This window comes from Piliocolobus tephrosceles, chromosome 5, assembly GCF_002776525.5.
Source record: "Piliocolobus tephrosceles isolate RC106 chromosome 5, ASM277652v3, whole genome shotgun sequence".
In the NCBI taxonomy this organism is placed as follows: Eukaryota; Metazoa; Chordata; class Mammalia; order Primates; family Cercopithecidae; genus Piliocolobus; species Piliocolobus tephrosceles.
This window is the reverse complement of record NC_045438.1, coordinates 92,309,636-92,325,726: the sequence shown is the minus strand read 5'-3', so window position 1 is coordinate 92,325,726 and position 16,091 is coordinate 92,309,636. Positions and strand designations below refer to the sequence as shown.

At 36.3% G+C, this 16,091-nt stretch overlaps 1 protein-coding gene across 4 annotated transcripts in view; it reads left to right on the top strand.

Moving 5' to 3' along the window:
• The first annotated feature begins 1,345 nt into the window (after positions 1–1,345).
• The window catches only part of TTK (TTK protein kinase), a 40,013-nt gene continuing 25,267 nt past the window's right edge, over positions 1,346–16,091 (top strand). For 2 of the 4 annotated variants that reach the window (XM_023223100.1, XM_023223099.1), the window contains exons 1-10: positions 1,809–1,911; positions 3,039–3,179; positions 5,013–5,235; positions 5,589–5,695; positions 8,000–8,143; positions 8,623–8,737; positions 8,916–8,988; positions 9,078–9,172; positions 10,470–10,557; positions 11,657–11,780. In XM_023223100.1, the coding sequence (XP_023078868.1) occupies positions 3,041–3,179; positions 5,013–5,235; positions 5,589–5,695; positions 8,000–8,143; positions 8,623–8,737; positions 8,916–8,988; positions 9,078–9,172; positions 10,470–10,557; positions 11,657–11,780 (1,108 nt within the window). In that variant the 5' untranslated portion in view covers positions 1,809–1,911; positions 3,039–3,040. Of the gene's footprint in view, positions 1,912–3,026; positions 3,180–5,012; positions 5,236–5,588; positions 5,696–7,999; positions 8,144–8,622; positions 8,738–8,915; positions 8,989–9,077; positions 9,173–10,469; positions 10,558–11,656; positions 11,781–16,091 lie in introns of all 4 variants that reach the window. The other 2 variants (XM_023223102.1, XM_023223103.1) reach the window with 2 other exon arrangements.

Below are 16,091 nucleotides of genomic sequence, written 5' to 3'. Positions count from 1 at the left end.
ATTTAAAAATTCAGTTCCCAGTTGCACTAGACATATTCAAGTGCTCAATAGTCACAGACCATCATAAGGACTTTTGGTTTTATTCCGAGCTAGAAAGGGAGCAATGAAGGGTTTTGAGCAAAGTAGTGACATAATCTGATTTAAGATGACTTTGCTATGTCAGAGAATAAATTGAGGTGAGGCAAGGGCAGAAGCAGGGAGACCAGCCAGGAGGCTACTGCAGGTACCATTGGGTAAGTGATGAAGGTGCCTTGGACTAAAGTGGTGGCAGTGGAGGTGGGGAGAACTGGTAGGAGTCCAGAAATCTCTTGTGCTAGCCCTGACTCAATCTGCTTATAAATTAGATAAGGGATCAGGATGACACAAAGGTTTTGGGGCTAAAAAATTTAGGACAATGAATTTGTCTTTTTAGATTTTGTAAAAAACCTGTTTGGGTAGGAATATCAGGGGCTTGGTTTTGGACATTTTGAGTTCAAGATGTGTATGAGACATGTAAGTGAAGACAATAAGTAGGCAGTGGATATCTGAGTATGGAGTTGAGAGCTCAGCTGGTGATAAACATTTGGGAGCCATCAACATATAGATGGTATTTAAAGATAGAAGACTGAAGGAGACCACCAAACGAGAGTACAGAAAAGAAGTGTTAGGGTGAGGTCGCCCAGCAACAGTATTTTCAGGAAAATGCAAGCTTTGAGATCAGGCCGCAAACAGATCAACGAAAACTGGAGGAATAATAAATTCTTTCCAGGTAAAAGCAGCATTAGATGCAATGGTGCAAAGGTAAGTGATTAGCCAACCATGGTATAGCAAGTCATTTCTGCTTTGCTGAAGCAGAAATACCAGCTAGCTGACACAGAAAGATGCATTAAGTGACTGAGAAGGGCTCCTCTCATGCTGACTGGGTGACTATCCAGAGCTCGGAATGTGAGGGTTCCAAGGACAGCTTTAGAGTTAACAAGTGACAGCTGCAGTTAGTTTCCTATACATACACAAAACCAACCCGTCCTACCACCGAACATATGTCATAATGCTGGCACAACAGACACATCCCTTTTAATTTTGCAGACGAGGAGTAACTGTTGCCCTGGACCACAAAGCCACTTAGCGGCAGAGCCTCGCACCCGCGAAGATTACTAGGGAGATGTTTTTACCCCTGAGGACACCTGAGCTCTTAAGTGGGCCAGGCTCGGAGGGAGGGGGGCTGATAAGGAGAGTTCAGGCAGGGCAATCATGATGGGCACTTGAGTTCTGCGCAGAATTTTGACAAGGGGGAGGGTCCTGGCTTGAAGACAAAGCAATGAGTCATTTAAGGATAATGGGAGGGCATAAGCGGAAGCTCAAGGATAAAAAGCACTGAAATACTTGAGCTGGCGGCAGGGCTGAACGTAGCCCAGTTAAAGATCCTTTCTTGCCACATCCTCTCTAAGACGGGCTGTGAGTACCGCGTGGAACAAAGGAGAAGGGTGGCGGTGGGGTCAGTAAAGAGCCGGCCCAAGGTGCATCTTTTAGGTCCGGATGCTGGGAGCAGCCGTTCCCGCCCCTATATTCCTCTCACCAGGTAGGTTTGCCCGGGAGTGGCTACCTCCCAGGCAAAAATTCGGCCTGGTTAAACTGGAAAGAGCAGGAAAGCCTGCCCACTGGAGCCCGGGGAACGCCTGCAAAGTGACAGCACTCTACCAACTCAGGAACCTCACCGGTGCGGACCGGGCCGCGGGCTCTTCCGGGGCGGGCCTCGCCTGACGCAGGACGAGGGGCGGCCCCGTCGCACACGAACCAATCATGACAGACGCTTCTACGTGGCTAGCATTGACCAACTGGAGACGGTAGAGATAGCGACGGGGAAATTCAAACGTGTTTGCGGAAAGGAGTTTGGGTTCCATCTTTTCATTTCCCCAGCGCCGCTTCCAGTAGGTAAGTTCTCTCTCACCGGCGCACTGAGGAATGGCTGCAGCCGGTGTAGGGGCTCATTGTCAACGCTGGTCGGTGAGGGGTGGGGCGAGGTGGAGGCAGCTTGCAGCCGGGTATGCGACGCGGCTAAACGAGCTGGAGGGGGAGGGGAGGTCTCGGTGCCTCAGCGCGTCTGGCCGGTGGGGTGATGCAGGAGGTTTTGTTGAGTAAGTAAGAAGTGGGTGTGGCCCACGCTGGAAAGAAGGGGTGGTGGGGTACCTGCGCACAAGATCGTTTTCCAAAGGACGGTCTCTCTTGTTTTGCGGGTTGGAACTGGGAAAGAAAGGGGTGGCCGTGATCTGACAGTTACCTTTCAAACCTCTCTTAAGAGGTGGAGTGATACCTTGCTGCAACTTTATGACTCCTTCATTGTTAAATCTGAAGACGGGGCAGCATTGTTATCAGTCACACTGAGTTGGTGTTTGAGAGTCACAAAGATACGATTAACAGTAAGACTGCAGACACTTTATTGAACAAACACCACCACCATGCAGATAAGCAAATGCTTAGTACCAGTACAGTAGTTTCTTAGTGTTGGATTAAGGTGGCAAATCATGATTCTGCTAGATATGCACAAGAATAAACCTGTGGATTTCTTAATTATCAGTAAAGCCCCATCATGTTCATATTTTGCTTTGAAAGCACTTGCACTGTGAAGATTTACTCACGTAAAGCAGGCGAATAAAAGAATTGTTATTCTCGTTGCCAAACAAATTCTTTGCCTATGTCACTACCAGAATCTAAACAATCTTTATATGTATGTAGCTTCCAGAATCAAAGCAAACACTCTATCATATTTTTTTAAGTGACACTAAATTTACAGATTTCTAGAGTGATTTCTAGAGTGTGACGTCATTGATGTTATATTGGGGGAAAAAAGTGTACTTGGCCTATGAAACTTTGCTGAATAAATTACAAAGATGTGTACCTTGTTGTTGTGCACTTAGCTCCATTAATTATTAGCCTAGTAATAGCTGCATTTAGATGTGTTAACAAAACGAATGCTTTAGTCGTCTGGGTTCTAAAAAGCCAGCACATTTTTTTTCTTTGATGCTAAATAGGAATTATGACTAGTTCAGTTTTTTTCTTAGAAATGGAGTCCGAGGATTTAAGTGGCAGAGAATTGACAATTGATTCCATAATGAACAAAGTGAGAGACATTAAAAATAAGTTTAAAAATGAAGACCTTACTGATGAACTAAGCTTGAATAAAATTTCTGCTGACACTACAGGTGAGTTTTTCTTTTCTTTTAAGTTAGTAACTGTTTGTTGGGTGTCCTCTAAGGTAAATAAATAATACTAATCACTTTATTTATAATTTACCCATGTGTTTATTGTTTTTCACCTCCACTAGAATGTAGGCTACATGAGGGCAGGGTTTTTATCTGTTATATCCACAGAACTTTGGTGTCTGGCACATGGTAGGCAGGTACTTAAACATTTATTGAACAATGATTAATGGGTGAAGGTGCCCAGAGTTTAATACTCTAGCTCTTCCAAAAATATTAGCTCAGAAGCCTCATTCTTTACTGTATTTCAAATGGTTGGTCATTTGAATGGTGACCTTTGGATAGTTTTGTTACATGTATACTAACCATTAAATAGATGAGACATTGAAAATAAGTGGAAGAACCTGTGATCTAATCATGGTGGCTGACAACGTTCACTTTGAAAAAACCTAGAAAAGGATAGTTTTGATGTTAAGCAAAATCTTAATAGAGTATAATTGTACTTAATTATGTCACACTAACAAAGGTTGTACATCAAGGCAATTGAGTATTTTAAGTATTGAGGAAGATTCAAAGGTGCTTGAAACCATAGTTTCTTTCTAGGTGAGAATTTATATATTCACTATGCTGCACTGTAATGCATGCTGGGCATCATAGGAATACTAGCATGATAAAACACAAATGTTTTATTTGTTGATTAGAGGAAGAACAGGGTACTCAGGCATGAGGAATGTATCTGCAAAGCCACAGATGGCAATGTGTGTTTTTAGGCATTTCACAGACTAATTTCTTAGGAAAGCAGTAGGAGGTAAAAATAGAAAATTAAGGTCAGACCAAATTAAATTTAAAACGACAAAGCAAAGTTATGCATGTACTATATTTTAGTAGAAAGTGGAAACAAATTTTATTTGTAAAAGTAAAGATGTAGGCTTTGTTGAAAGTGACTGAAATTTATAGACGGAATGATAGCTTCTCTGGAAATCTGAATTTAATAATGCTTAGTAATAACCAAAATATCCTGAACAGAAGACTGACATTCAAGTTATCTTTTTAAAAAATTAACACTGAAGAAACTAAAAAGTACATTACAGTGTGAAAATTTTGTCTGCAGATTTTTCTTGCTGTTTCTGTTGGTTGGGGTTCCACAGAGAGAAACCTGACCGTCAGTAGAGGTCCTATAAATTCCAAAGGTCTACACCATGGTAACTGTGAGTTTGTTGGACTAAGAAATTATCAGGGCCTCTAGAAGAAATACAGGTTACTTGGAGAGAAGAAAATGATTATATCATTTGTTTTTTTTTTTATTGTAAAGCTGGTTTGGTTGTTTTACAAGTAAGTATGAGGTATACAGAGATAATGTTGAATGAGTAAGGTTGTAAAGAAGGTTCTATTAGGACCAGAGCAGTAAGTTTAATGAATAAATCATTGATGGGAGAATTTTCTAAGTTAATTAGTACAGGTGGTGATGGGAGAGATTTAGTTTTCTATGGATAGGTAGGATGCTAAAATTGTAGTTATCTTGCAACAGCATAAAATTTTTCTTAAACTACATCCAATTTTTAAAGGCTACTTACAAAAAATCCCACTTATTTTCAAATTTTTTCTTTTCTTCAAAATATGTAACTTTTGGATAAAGTATACCTAGATAAAAGATAAATATACAATAAATAAGTTACTTACATTTATATGAACTTTTACAATTTTAAAAAGTATTACAAGGACTTTATGTACGTTGATACTGAGAGTACAAATGCTTGACTATATTTTGAAGGAAAACTGCAATTTGGCATTTGTTTTATGTCTTCTCTTGTGATATATTTTGTTCCCCTTATTTAGATAACTCGGGAACTGTTAACCAAATTATGATGATGGCAAACAGCCCAGAGGACTGGTTGAGTTTGTTGCTGAAACTAGAGAAAAACAGTGTTCCTCTAAGTGATGCTCTTTTAAATAAATTGATTGGTCGTTACAGTCAAGCAATTGAAGCACTGCCCCCAGATAAATATGGCCAAAATGAGAGTTTTGCTAGAATTCAAGTGAGATTTGCTGAATTAAAAGCGTAAGTACTAGCATTTTAACTATGTTTAACTATGTTACATAATATGTGACTACATTGCAAAGAGAGAAAATAAAAACATGTCAGTATTGTGAGAAAATTAATATTTTTTTACCAAATACTTTTGCTTATAGTTAATAAGAGTCTAATGTAAACTCTTTTCTATGCACATTTCCACAAAAGTTTACTTATTTTATACTGCCTAAAAAGATTTTTAAAAAATAACTTACTAGTATTTAATTTTATCCACAGAGAAAGGCAATATCCCATGTCTTTTGGAAAATTGAGTGAAGCATTATCAAATTTAAGTAGCTATGTTCTTTTTCTTAAATTTTGACTCAGATCTTTTATTACAGTATTCAAGAGCCAGATGATGCACGTGACTACTTTCAAATGGCCAGAGCAAACTGCAAGAAATTTGCTTTTGTTCATATATCTTTTGCACAATTTGAACTGTCACAAGGTAATCTGAAAATGTCAAATTCAAATTTTAAGTAAAGGATAACTTACTACAACTTACATCCTAATATTAAATCATATATATGAAGTGGAAATTTGAGTCAAAAGGCATTAAAGTTGATCAGATGAGAATATGGGGGGGAAAATGCCACCTAAACGTAATTGCCGAGAATATCTGTTATACTAGCTTTTCCATGTATAAAGAGTAATCCAGGGAAATGAGCACGAACATTGTCTATGTACTACTAGTTAGATTCAGGAGACGTCTAAAGGAAAGTAGCTGCTTCACTGAATATTTGTAGGAAGAAGGATATCAGATACTTAAGCTCTAGCTTGAGTATCTAGAGCTTACATAAACTTTTCTTATGCTATGGTTTCATAGCACCAAAGTGTACATTAAAGTGTAGCTATGTAGCTTGGTGGTCAGGTAAACTATATGTGTGTGTGTGTGTGTGTGTGTGTATGTATGTAGCGTTAAGTGGTAGTTCTTTAACATAAAAAAAGTAAACTGCTATAGAAACTATTTCTTGTTCACTTGGTTCTTCCTAGTCTGGATTTTTTTGGGTAAGACCAAGACAATCTCTTCCTAAGACATTTTTAACCTAGCCATTCTTTAGTCTTTTCTCATTTTCCGGGGCCTTTTGATAACACCCTCAGTCTGCTCTCTGGCCAGGTGTTTCCATTCTCCCACTGCCTTGTTTCTGCTACAACTGTGATCCAGTTTACTGCCAGTGATAAACATATTAACACTATTGGAAGAATCCCCGTGATGGTTTCCATAGCAGGGATTGGTCACTGGAGAGTATTCCCCAGGATTGAGGCTGGAGAAGAGAATTATATGACTCGGAAATGATTTGAGAACTCTAAATTTTTGCCCATTCAGATGATTTCTGAGTCCTAGTAATTGTCTTCTCTAATATGTCCTTTGTCAGGTTACTTTTTAGAACTATTATCCCTTTCTTCCTTAGAAAAATGGATTCCTCCTTGCTTATTAGAGAAAATTTGGCAAGGCTTCTTTCTCTCCATTCTACTTCAAAATTTCTTGAGGTATTGTGGCTCTCAATAACAACCATAAATTTTACATCTTTAGAACACATAAATACTGAAACTCTTAAATTGAGTTATCTGTAAAAAAAGATGAACTTTATCTGTACCACTTTATCTGCAGTGTGGTGGTAATGCACAGTGATGCAGTGTGGTCAAATGCATTGCACAGTAGTGCATTGTAGTCAAATTATGATTATTTTGAGTACAGTTGATGGCTTGGCTGTCAGGAAATAATGCAACATCCCTGAAATCCTATGCACAGTCTGTTGTGTGTGTATTTTAATAGGGATGGAGGACATTTCAGTTTTTACCAGATTCTTAAAGAAATCTCAGATCTCAGTACTAAGCTCTCTGATTAATTAAGCTTCTTAATTCTAATCTAAGCCTTTCTCTCTTTTGTTATGCTAAAATACACAACATATGAAATTCTACCACTACTGAATAAATGTAGACTTAATCACTATCAAAGATATTTTTAAAATTTATAAACTACCAGAAGCTAGAGATCATCTCCTAAGCATTTTTATACCCTAAGTGCCAAGTGCATAGCATAGTTCAGTGGCTCCCATAAATGTTGATAATATTCTGTAAGATATGTGATGTATACATTTAATATAAGTCAAATGCTAGGGATAAGTTTACCAATTTGTTGGTAATCTGTCCATACTCAGAAAGACAATTATGATAGTTCCTCAGTTATTCTGCATTCTTTTTCAGGCTGATATAGCTGAGTGTGATAGCTAAAGATTAATCTGTATTTATTATATTTTTCCCCCAAAATTCTTTTGATGGAAGATGCTGTTTAACAAAAGATGTCATCCTTCCCTTAACTAAATGTCATTATGAATGATACTTATTACAGCATGTTGTAAGAGACTGATGCTCTTGGCACTTTTGTAATATCTAGAACACCCTCCTGTTTCTAACTGTTGTGATTGACCTTTGCTGTCCACTCTTGTTAACTCCTTTGTTACACTTCTGTTACTTCTGAAAGTGGACAGTGGTAATAAACTAATGCACGATTACGTCAGCTACATGTTGCAAGGAAACTATTTGGTATGCATTGTTATCAGAAGAGAGTTGATTATCTGCGTAAGAAGTGAGAGATTGCTTACTTGCCTATGAAATAAAGTACATGAGCCTTGGAATAAATATTTTTTTAAGTCTTTTTGAGTTTTTTTTCTAGGTCCTGATGAATAAATATCTGGGTGGTGGGTAAAGATTACTGCCTAAAAATGATAATTATCTTTTGCTTTGTTAGGTAATGTCAAAAAAAGTAAACAACTTCTTCAAAAAGCTGTGGAACGTGGAGCAGTGCCACTAGAAATGCTGGAAATTGCCCTACGGAATTTAAACCTCCAAAAAAAGCAGCTGCTTTCAGAGGAGGAAAAGAAGACTTTATCAGGTAACTATTAATGTATACTAATACTTTTCTGTGGTCGCTAGTACTTCAAATAAAGATTCAGGATAATATTTTATAGAAAAGTATTATTTATGTAGAATGGTTAAAATCTAAGATTAAATTGTAAAGGAAGTTAGACTTTGAGAAGTAAAAAAGTCTTTACGACCCTGTGCAAATTTGTCTTTTTTGCTAGATAAACTTTTGTTAACACATGAAAAACAACTCTAAGCAAGAGAATGGTTTTTCTTTTGCTTTTAGAAATAGAGAATGTGCTTTTGCCCTGGGGAAATAGTTATATAATTTAAGAGAATTTGAAGAAGTAGTTAAAGAATTATCTTGGTAACATCTTCATGTCTGCATATCTTACTTGGGGTCAAGTATTTACTATGAGTTGACTTTTAAAATATTCTTATTTATAAGATTACTTTTTTGTACTTTTCTTATTTCTTACAAAGTTAATCATCGTTTCAAAATTTTTACAGCATCTACGGTATTAACTGCCCAAGAATCATTTTCCAGTTCACTTGGGCATTTACAGAATAGGAACAACAGTTGTGATTCCAGAGGACAGACTACCAAAGCCAGGTTTTTGTATGGGTAAGGAGATGGAAACAGTTTTTAAATGTTCATCTTCTATATAAATACATCTGTGTTTTTTAATTTAATTACATGTATCTATATATATGTTTTCGTGTGTGATAATGTTTAGCAGTAGAGTAGAAATACATATTAATATTATTCTTTGAAAAATTGGGGGTATTTTCTTTCTGTTTAGAGAGAACATGCCCCCGCAAGATGCAGAAATAGGTTATCGGAATTCATTGAAACAAACCAACAAAACTAAACAGGTAAATTACTTTCAATCTGCATGATTAAGATGGTGATAGTTAAGTCTTAATTTCCTAGTTGGTTATTTAATCTTTCAAAATATTTTTAGTCATGCCCATTTGGAAGAGTCCCAGTTAACCTTCTAAATAGCCCAGACTGTGATGTGAAGACAGATGATTCAGTTGTACCTTGTTTTATAAAAAGGTATGTTGAGTTTTAATTTTTAAAATTTGTTGTCCATATGTGAAGATTGATGGCAGAATGGTCTTAAAGTCTTTTACTGAGTAATAGTAATTATGATTAAGTTTTTGAAGATACTGAGTCTCTAAATGCTGTCAGTAACAAAGGAATGAGTGGAGAAAATAACTTTGTTTCGCTTTTCACTCATTAAAAATATTCATTAAAGGAACTTTAAAAATTAGGAAAAAATATTAAGCCAACATTAAGCTTAAAAGACTGATATTTGAGGATTTCTCACTTATGGGTAGGCTGTCTGCTAAGAATCTCTTCCTGTTGTGTTCGAGATCTCCATAACGGGTAGAAGGAGGTCTGAAAACAAATATTTGCTCCAGGTAGTTCAAGGGGAGAATTGCTGTCAGTGGGAAAGATGATGATTCTTTTGCTTCAGAATCTAGGGCTTCAAGAAGTGGGACAGGTTAGGTACAGATGAAATACTGTTCGTCACATCCAGTGTGTTCCCCTTCCCTCAATTTGCGTGTTTATTCCCTGTTAAGAAATGGAAATGTAGCATCTAGCTCAGCTAAAGGAGAGTTATTTTGGTCTATTCTTAATTTTGACCACCATTTGTAATATTTATATTGGAAAAGGCGCTTTACAGTCCAGAGAATCATTTTGCAAATAAACTTTAGAAATACAACGATTGTTTTTAGTTAACATCTTTTATAATTAAATTTCTATTATATTTAGACTTGACTAAACATTGACATTAAAAGAACATTTTGGTTGTCAAGGTTAAGCTTTAAAGTCTTGTCACTATCATTCCATCTTGGTCATCTCTATTTCAAATATCTAGCTCAAGAATAAAGGAGACTTTCTCCCACTCCAAAAAATTAAAAATAAAAATAGAAAAACTCCAGCCATTTTCTTGGTTCATATTATTGATAGACAATGCTAGGTACTGTGGAGGTCCACAGAAGTGCTATACCCTGGTTCTTATCCTTTAGCTATTTGTAATTAGAAATGTAGTTTCATCTACATACTTTGCCTTTCCCACAGTCTAACCCTAACTCCAATTGCTATTGATTAGATAATGAAGAAGTAGGCAATCACCTATCTTTTGTCACTTTTGTCATTGCCCAGCACCTAATTTTGTTAGCTAAGTCACCTTTGTATTGGAATTATGTCACTTTAAAAAATGTCCTTTTAAGAGTTTTTTTCAATAAAAAGTATTTATATTAAAAATTCAACTTAAGATGAAAAAATACATTGAAATTTTTTTTTCAAATTTAATATTCAAATTATTTTGTTTCATGGGTAAAAGACAAACCTCTAGATCAGAATGCCGAGATTTGGTTGTGCCCGGATCTAAACCAAGTGGAAATGATTCCTGTGAATTGAGAAATTTAAAGGTATTTTAATTCTATGTCATTATATGAAGCAAGGGTTCCTGATCTGGGAAGATCAGGATTCATGGAGCTTTTTCTGGGGAAAGGGTTTATAAATAGTTCATATATCTCCCACAGTGTTCCTCCGTACCCCAAGAGGTGTGGGACTACCAGTGGGAAGTTGGTGCAGAAGTCCTAGACGATGTTTCTCCAAGATTAAAGTGGTAGAGCAAGGATCAACAGTCTCTTAAGAGAATCATGAAATAGTATTTATTACGCATGTGTTTAAGCAGATAGTTGGCTTGGGTTTGAGAATACATGACTGGGGGAGCTATTGTGTCTTAAGTTTTGTTTTTTGTTATGTTTAATCATATGATTCTGGTAAGATATCTTAGAAAAAGAAAAATGAGAGAGTAAATTGAGTTAGGGCAGAGGTGAGGCCATAAATAATCAATCCTGACTTCCTGACATGGCAGAGTAACTGTGTGGACTTAAAGGAAATAATTTTAGTTCCTTCTACACTGTGATTTTTAGTGGTTATACTATTATTATAATTGAGTTAAAGCCCTGGCGTCATGATATGGGTCTTTTCAATTTTATGTTCTTTGTAATGCCTCCCTCTTTCATGATCTATGCTTTAAGTATTAATTTTTTTCTAATCCTGGCTGTCCTAGAGAACAGTGCATAATTGTATCAAAAAGATTGCTCTCTGGATTTAGAGTAACTACTGTCTTAAATTATACAGTTATTAATTTTGACTTGTTATTTTTGGTGATAAAATAGCCATCAAAGTAACAAAATACTTAAATCTTTTTTCTTGTCATGAGGCATACTCTATGTTGAATTCAAACTTTCTAACCCTTTCCATAAGTGAAATATTAGCAATTGATTAATACATCCACTGAAAGCAAATTGGCCAGATTTGTGGTTATGACCCTTCCCATTCCTCTAATTAATAATTCAGGCAATTAACATTTGCTGGGGGTTTGTGAGTCTACATGTAATTATAATAGAAAATTTTATGAGCAATCTATATATAGATAAGACTTTAGTATATTGAACAGTAAGACAAATTAGTAGTACTACTATTTATGGGACTTTATTTGATTTTTTTTTCATGTAGTCTGTTCAAAATATTCATTTCAAGGAACCTCTGGTGTCAGATGAAAAGAGTTCTGAACTTATTATTACTGATTCAGTAACCCTGAAGAATAAAACTGAATCAAGTCTTCTAACTAAATTAGAAGGTAAGAGTGACAAAATCAGTAGACTTATATGTTTAGTTAAGAAAACCATTTGATAGCTTGAGAAAGCAGACTAGCCACCCAAGAATTATGATGTGAAACTGTGTCTATGTTCTTTTATCTTGAATTTCAGTTCAGTTATATAGGGTATAAGAAAGGTATTGAATCCCATAGCAAAGGAAATTTGTTTACCTAAAAGGTGCATAAAAGAAAGAGTGGAGGGAAAATGCAATGCAACTGAGTTATTTTTCTCATTTGGCTTTCTGGAAGAGATACAGAGCTATTTTTATATGGCATCTCTCATCTTTTATCAAGCATTTGGTTTTCCACTGCATGGGTACTGTGAGACATGTTCTAGGGATACGTAAGTGAATAAAACAGTGTCCCAAGGAGGTTGCAGTTCAGTGTGGGAGATACACAGAGATATATAAATATAATGCTGAATAGAATACAGAGATTGTCATGAGAGCCGCATATATGAAATGCTATGAGAATTCAGAAGAGGGAGAAATTGAGGAACTAATTTGGTTTGGAGAAATAAGGAAATATTTTGTGATGATGGTGAAGTTCGAAGAAACTAATTCGAACTTAAATGGGGGGAAATAATAGAGTATTTCAGATGAAGAGGATAACACAGACAATGAATAAAATGTTTCAGGAACTAGAGACTGTCTAGTTATGCTGCAGACTGTAACATGGGTAGTGTGCAAATAGGAAATAAGACTAGGTGGACTTTGAATGCCGTTAGATTTTGTGTTTATTTTTAGAATACAGGGTACCATTAAAAATATATTTAAATAGATCATTAATAGGATGATCATTGTCCAGATAGAGGTTGCCAGATTGGATGTATTAATTTTTTATTCGTTTTAATAGGACTGAGGAGGAACTTTGGGACAAAGTGAGGCTTGCCTTTGCCAGGGACTTTGCTGAAAGCCCAATATCCTGAGAGTGCCTCAGCCCCAGTCAAACAGGGACACACACAAAAAAACATTATTTTGGTTGGGAACAGATTCTTATTCCTAGCGTTTGATGGAAAATGTTTACATTTCGTATTTTCTTGGCATCTATCTTAACTGGTATGATTGAGAAAATCATCTTTATCAAATATGCTTGTTAATAGTACGCTCAATACCTAAGTTAATGTTTTAAATGAATGCTTATTGTCTACAGTGTACCAGTAATACTTTATTAATATAATAAAGCATACAGTCAGAAAACTGCCCAAATCACAAGAGTGCTGCACAATGAAATAACACAAGTGAATGCATACTTGTAACCAATAGCCAGATCAAAAAAATAGAACATTACTAGCACCTCAATAACCTCCTTGATCCATCTCCTAGTCAAGACCTCTCTCCTTCCAGATGTAATCACTATTCTGATTTCTAACACCACAGAATGAAATAATACAGTGTGTATTCTTGTATTTGCTTACTCGCTATTGTTTATGGAACTCATCCATATTTTTATGATGATAGTCTGTTGATTTTTATTGCCATATGCTATTTAATTAGTGTAAATATAGTATAATTTGTTTATTCACATGTACATGGATAAGTTTTTTGTCTAATGAATAATGCTGCTAATTAATATTTTGGTGTCTTTTGATTCACATATGTACAAATTTCTATTGAGTGTATTCCAAGAGTGGATTGTTGGGTCACAGGATATGCATGTGTTCAGCTTTGGAAGATAGTGTCAAACAGTCTGAAAAGTGGTTGTGCTAACCTTAGACCAACAATTATGTTGCTCCTTCTCCTGTTCTTTGCAATCATTGTATTGTTGGCTTTTAATTTTAGGCATTCTGATGCTATCTAGTGGTATCTATCTCATTATGGTTTTAATTTGCATTTTGCATTTCCTTAATGTCTGCTTTTGAACATCGTTTCATGTATTTATTAGCCATGTGGATACTCTCTTTAACATACTGCAACTCTGTCACCCAGGTTGCAGTCTTGCTGATATTTCTATTGGTTTTTCTTTCTTTTTCTCATTGATTGTTGAGGTATTTATATGATCTAGATATAAATCATTAGTTGGAATATGTGTTTGTAAGGGAAAAGGCATAATTATTTTTCTTTCCCTTTTTAGTTTCTTAGTTGAGACACTCTCCTGAAAATACAAGAACGATTAACAATAGAAAAACAAGCAGAAGTTTGTTACATTGTGCTCTACCCATCACCTGGGCGGGTTCAGTTCTGAAGTATTTCTTTCTCTCCAAGCAGTGGATTTGCTTAAATGGTATTTTAAAAAGAGCCATAAATCTTAAATATTGGCAAGACAAAGGAGAGAACAGTTCCAATCTTTAAAAGCAGGAAAATGTGGAAAACTAGTAAAATCTATTTCCAGATTCCTCTGGTGCCTGCTCGTGCTTTCTGGGCCAAAAAGGAAGTGTTGTCTCCAGTAAGGAAAGATTTATACCCTTGCCATCAGGCAAAATATTTCCATATTTTTTAGATTTATCATTTTACCTTTCACCTTCTGATTTATATTTTTCCTGAGTTTAATGTTTACATATGTGTAAGATCAAGTGTCAGGGTTTATTATTTTTCCCATAATGGATATCCAGGTGACCTGACACCATTTATTGCAAAGATCCTCCTCTACCTCACTGACCTGTTGTAAATTAGGTGATTCTATATATGATGTCTGGCTTTGGATTCTTTTCTGTTCCATATTTATTTTTGCCTTTCTTCTTTTGAGACAGGGCCTTGCTCTGTCACCCAGATTGCAATGCAGTGGTTTGATCACAGCTCATTGCAACCTCTGCCTCCTGGGCACAAGTGATCCTTCTACCTCAGCCTCCTGAGTAGCTGGGACTTATAGGCCTGTGCCACCATGCCTGGTTAATTTTTAAGTTTTTTGTAGAGATGGGGTCTTGCTATGTTGCCCAGGCTGGTCTCAAACTCCTGAGCTCAAGCAATCTGCCCACCTCAGCTTCCCAAAGTGCTGGGATTACAAGCGTGAGCTATCTTACCAGGCCTAATGCTCTCTTAATAGCTGCACTAAGTCTTGGTATCTGTCAGTGTAAATTTTTCAACTTTATTCTTCAAGACTATTTTGACTATTCCTGGCCTTTGGATTTCCATATAAACACTGGAATCTACCTTTTGGTTACCACTTTAAAAAAATGGGATTGTGATTGATATTTAACTTAACCTATAAGAAATTTGGGAGAAATTGATGTCTTTACAATTAAGGTTTACAGCTCAATAACCTAGCATACCTTTTCATTCATTTAAAGTAATGAGATAACTATTTTCTGTTTAGAGATCTTTTGTATCTTTTACTAGATTTATTGTTGAATTTTTTTTAATGCTGATCAAATATTCTTGATATTTTTTGATGCTGTGATAATGAATGATATCTTTTTAAAAACCTTTTTCTAGCCTGGGTAACACAGGGAAACGTCGTCTCTACAGAAAAAGTTAGCTGGGTGTGGTGGTATGTACCTGTGGTCCCAGCTACGCAGGAGGCTGAGGTGAGAGGATTACGTGAGCCCAGGAGGTCGAAACTGCAGTGAGCCATGATCACATGATCATGCCACTGCACTCCAGCCTGGGTGACAGAAGAAGACCTTGTCTCAAAAAAAAAAAAAAAATACTTTGTTGTTAGTTTATAAAAAATATAATTGATTTTTACTTATTCATGCATTGCTAAATTCACTGAGTAATTCTAATAGTTTTCCGTGCATTTTTTGGATTTTTACAGGAACATAGTTACGTTTGAAAATAGTATAGCTGGCCAGGCGCAGTGGCTCACGCCTGTAATCACAGCACTTTGGGAGGCTGAGGCAGGCAGATTGCCTGAGGTCAGGAGTTTGAAACCAGCCTGACCAGCATGGTGAAACGCCATCTCTACTAAAAATACAAAAAAAAAAAAAAAAAAAAAAAAATTAGCTGGGCGTGGTGGTGGCAGGTGCCTGGAATCCCAGCTAATTAGGAAGCTGAGGCAGGAGAATCGCTTGAACCTGTGAGGCGGAAGTTGCAGTGAGCTGAGATGATGCCGTTACACTCCAGCAGTCTGGGCAACAGAGCGAGACTCTGTCTCAAAAAAAAAAAGAAAAATAAAAGATAGTGCAGCTTTTTTCCTTTTGAATCCCTTAAACTTTCTTTTCTATGCCTTGTTATAATTGCTGTGACCTCCAGTATAACAGTGAATGGAAAGGGATGATAGGTGCCACTCTTGTCTCATTCCTTATTTTAAGGGAGAGCTATCAATACTTTATCTTTAATATCATTGCTGTAGAGTTTTGTCCCTACTTTTTGTCAAATTGAGTGAGTTCTGTTTTATATCTAGGCTACGAATAAT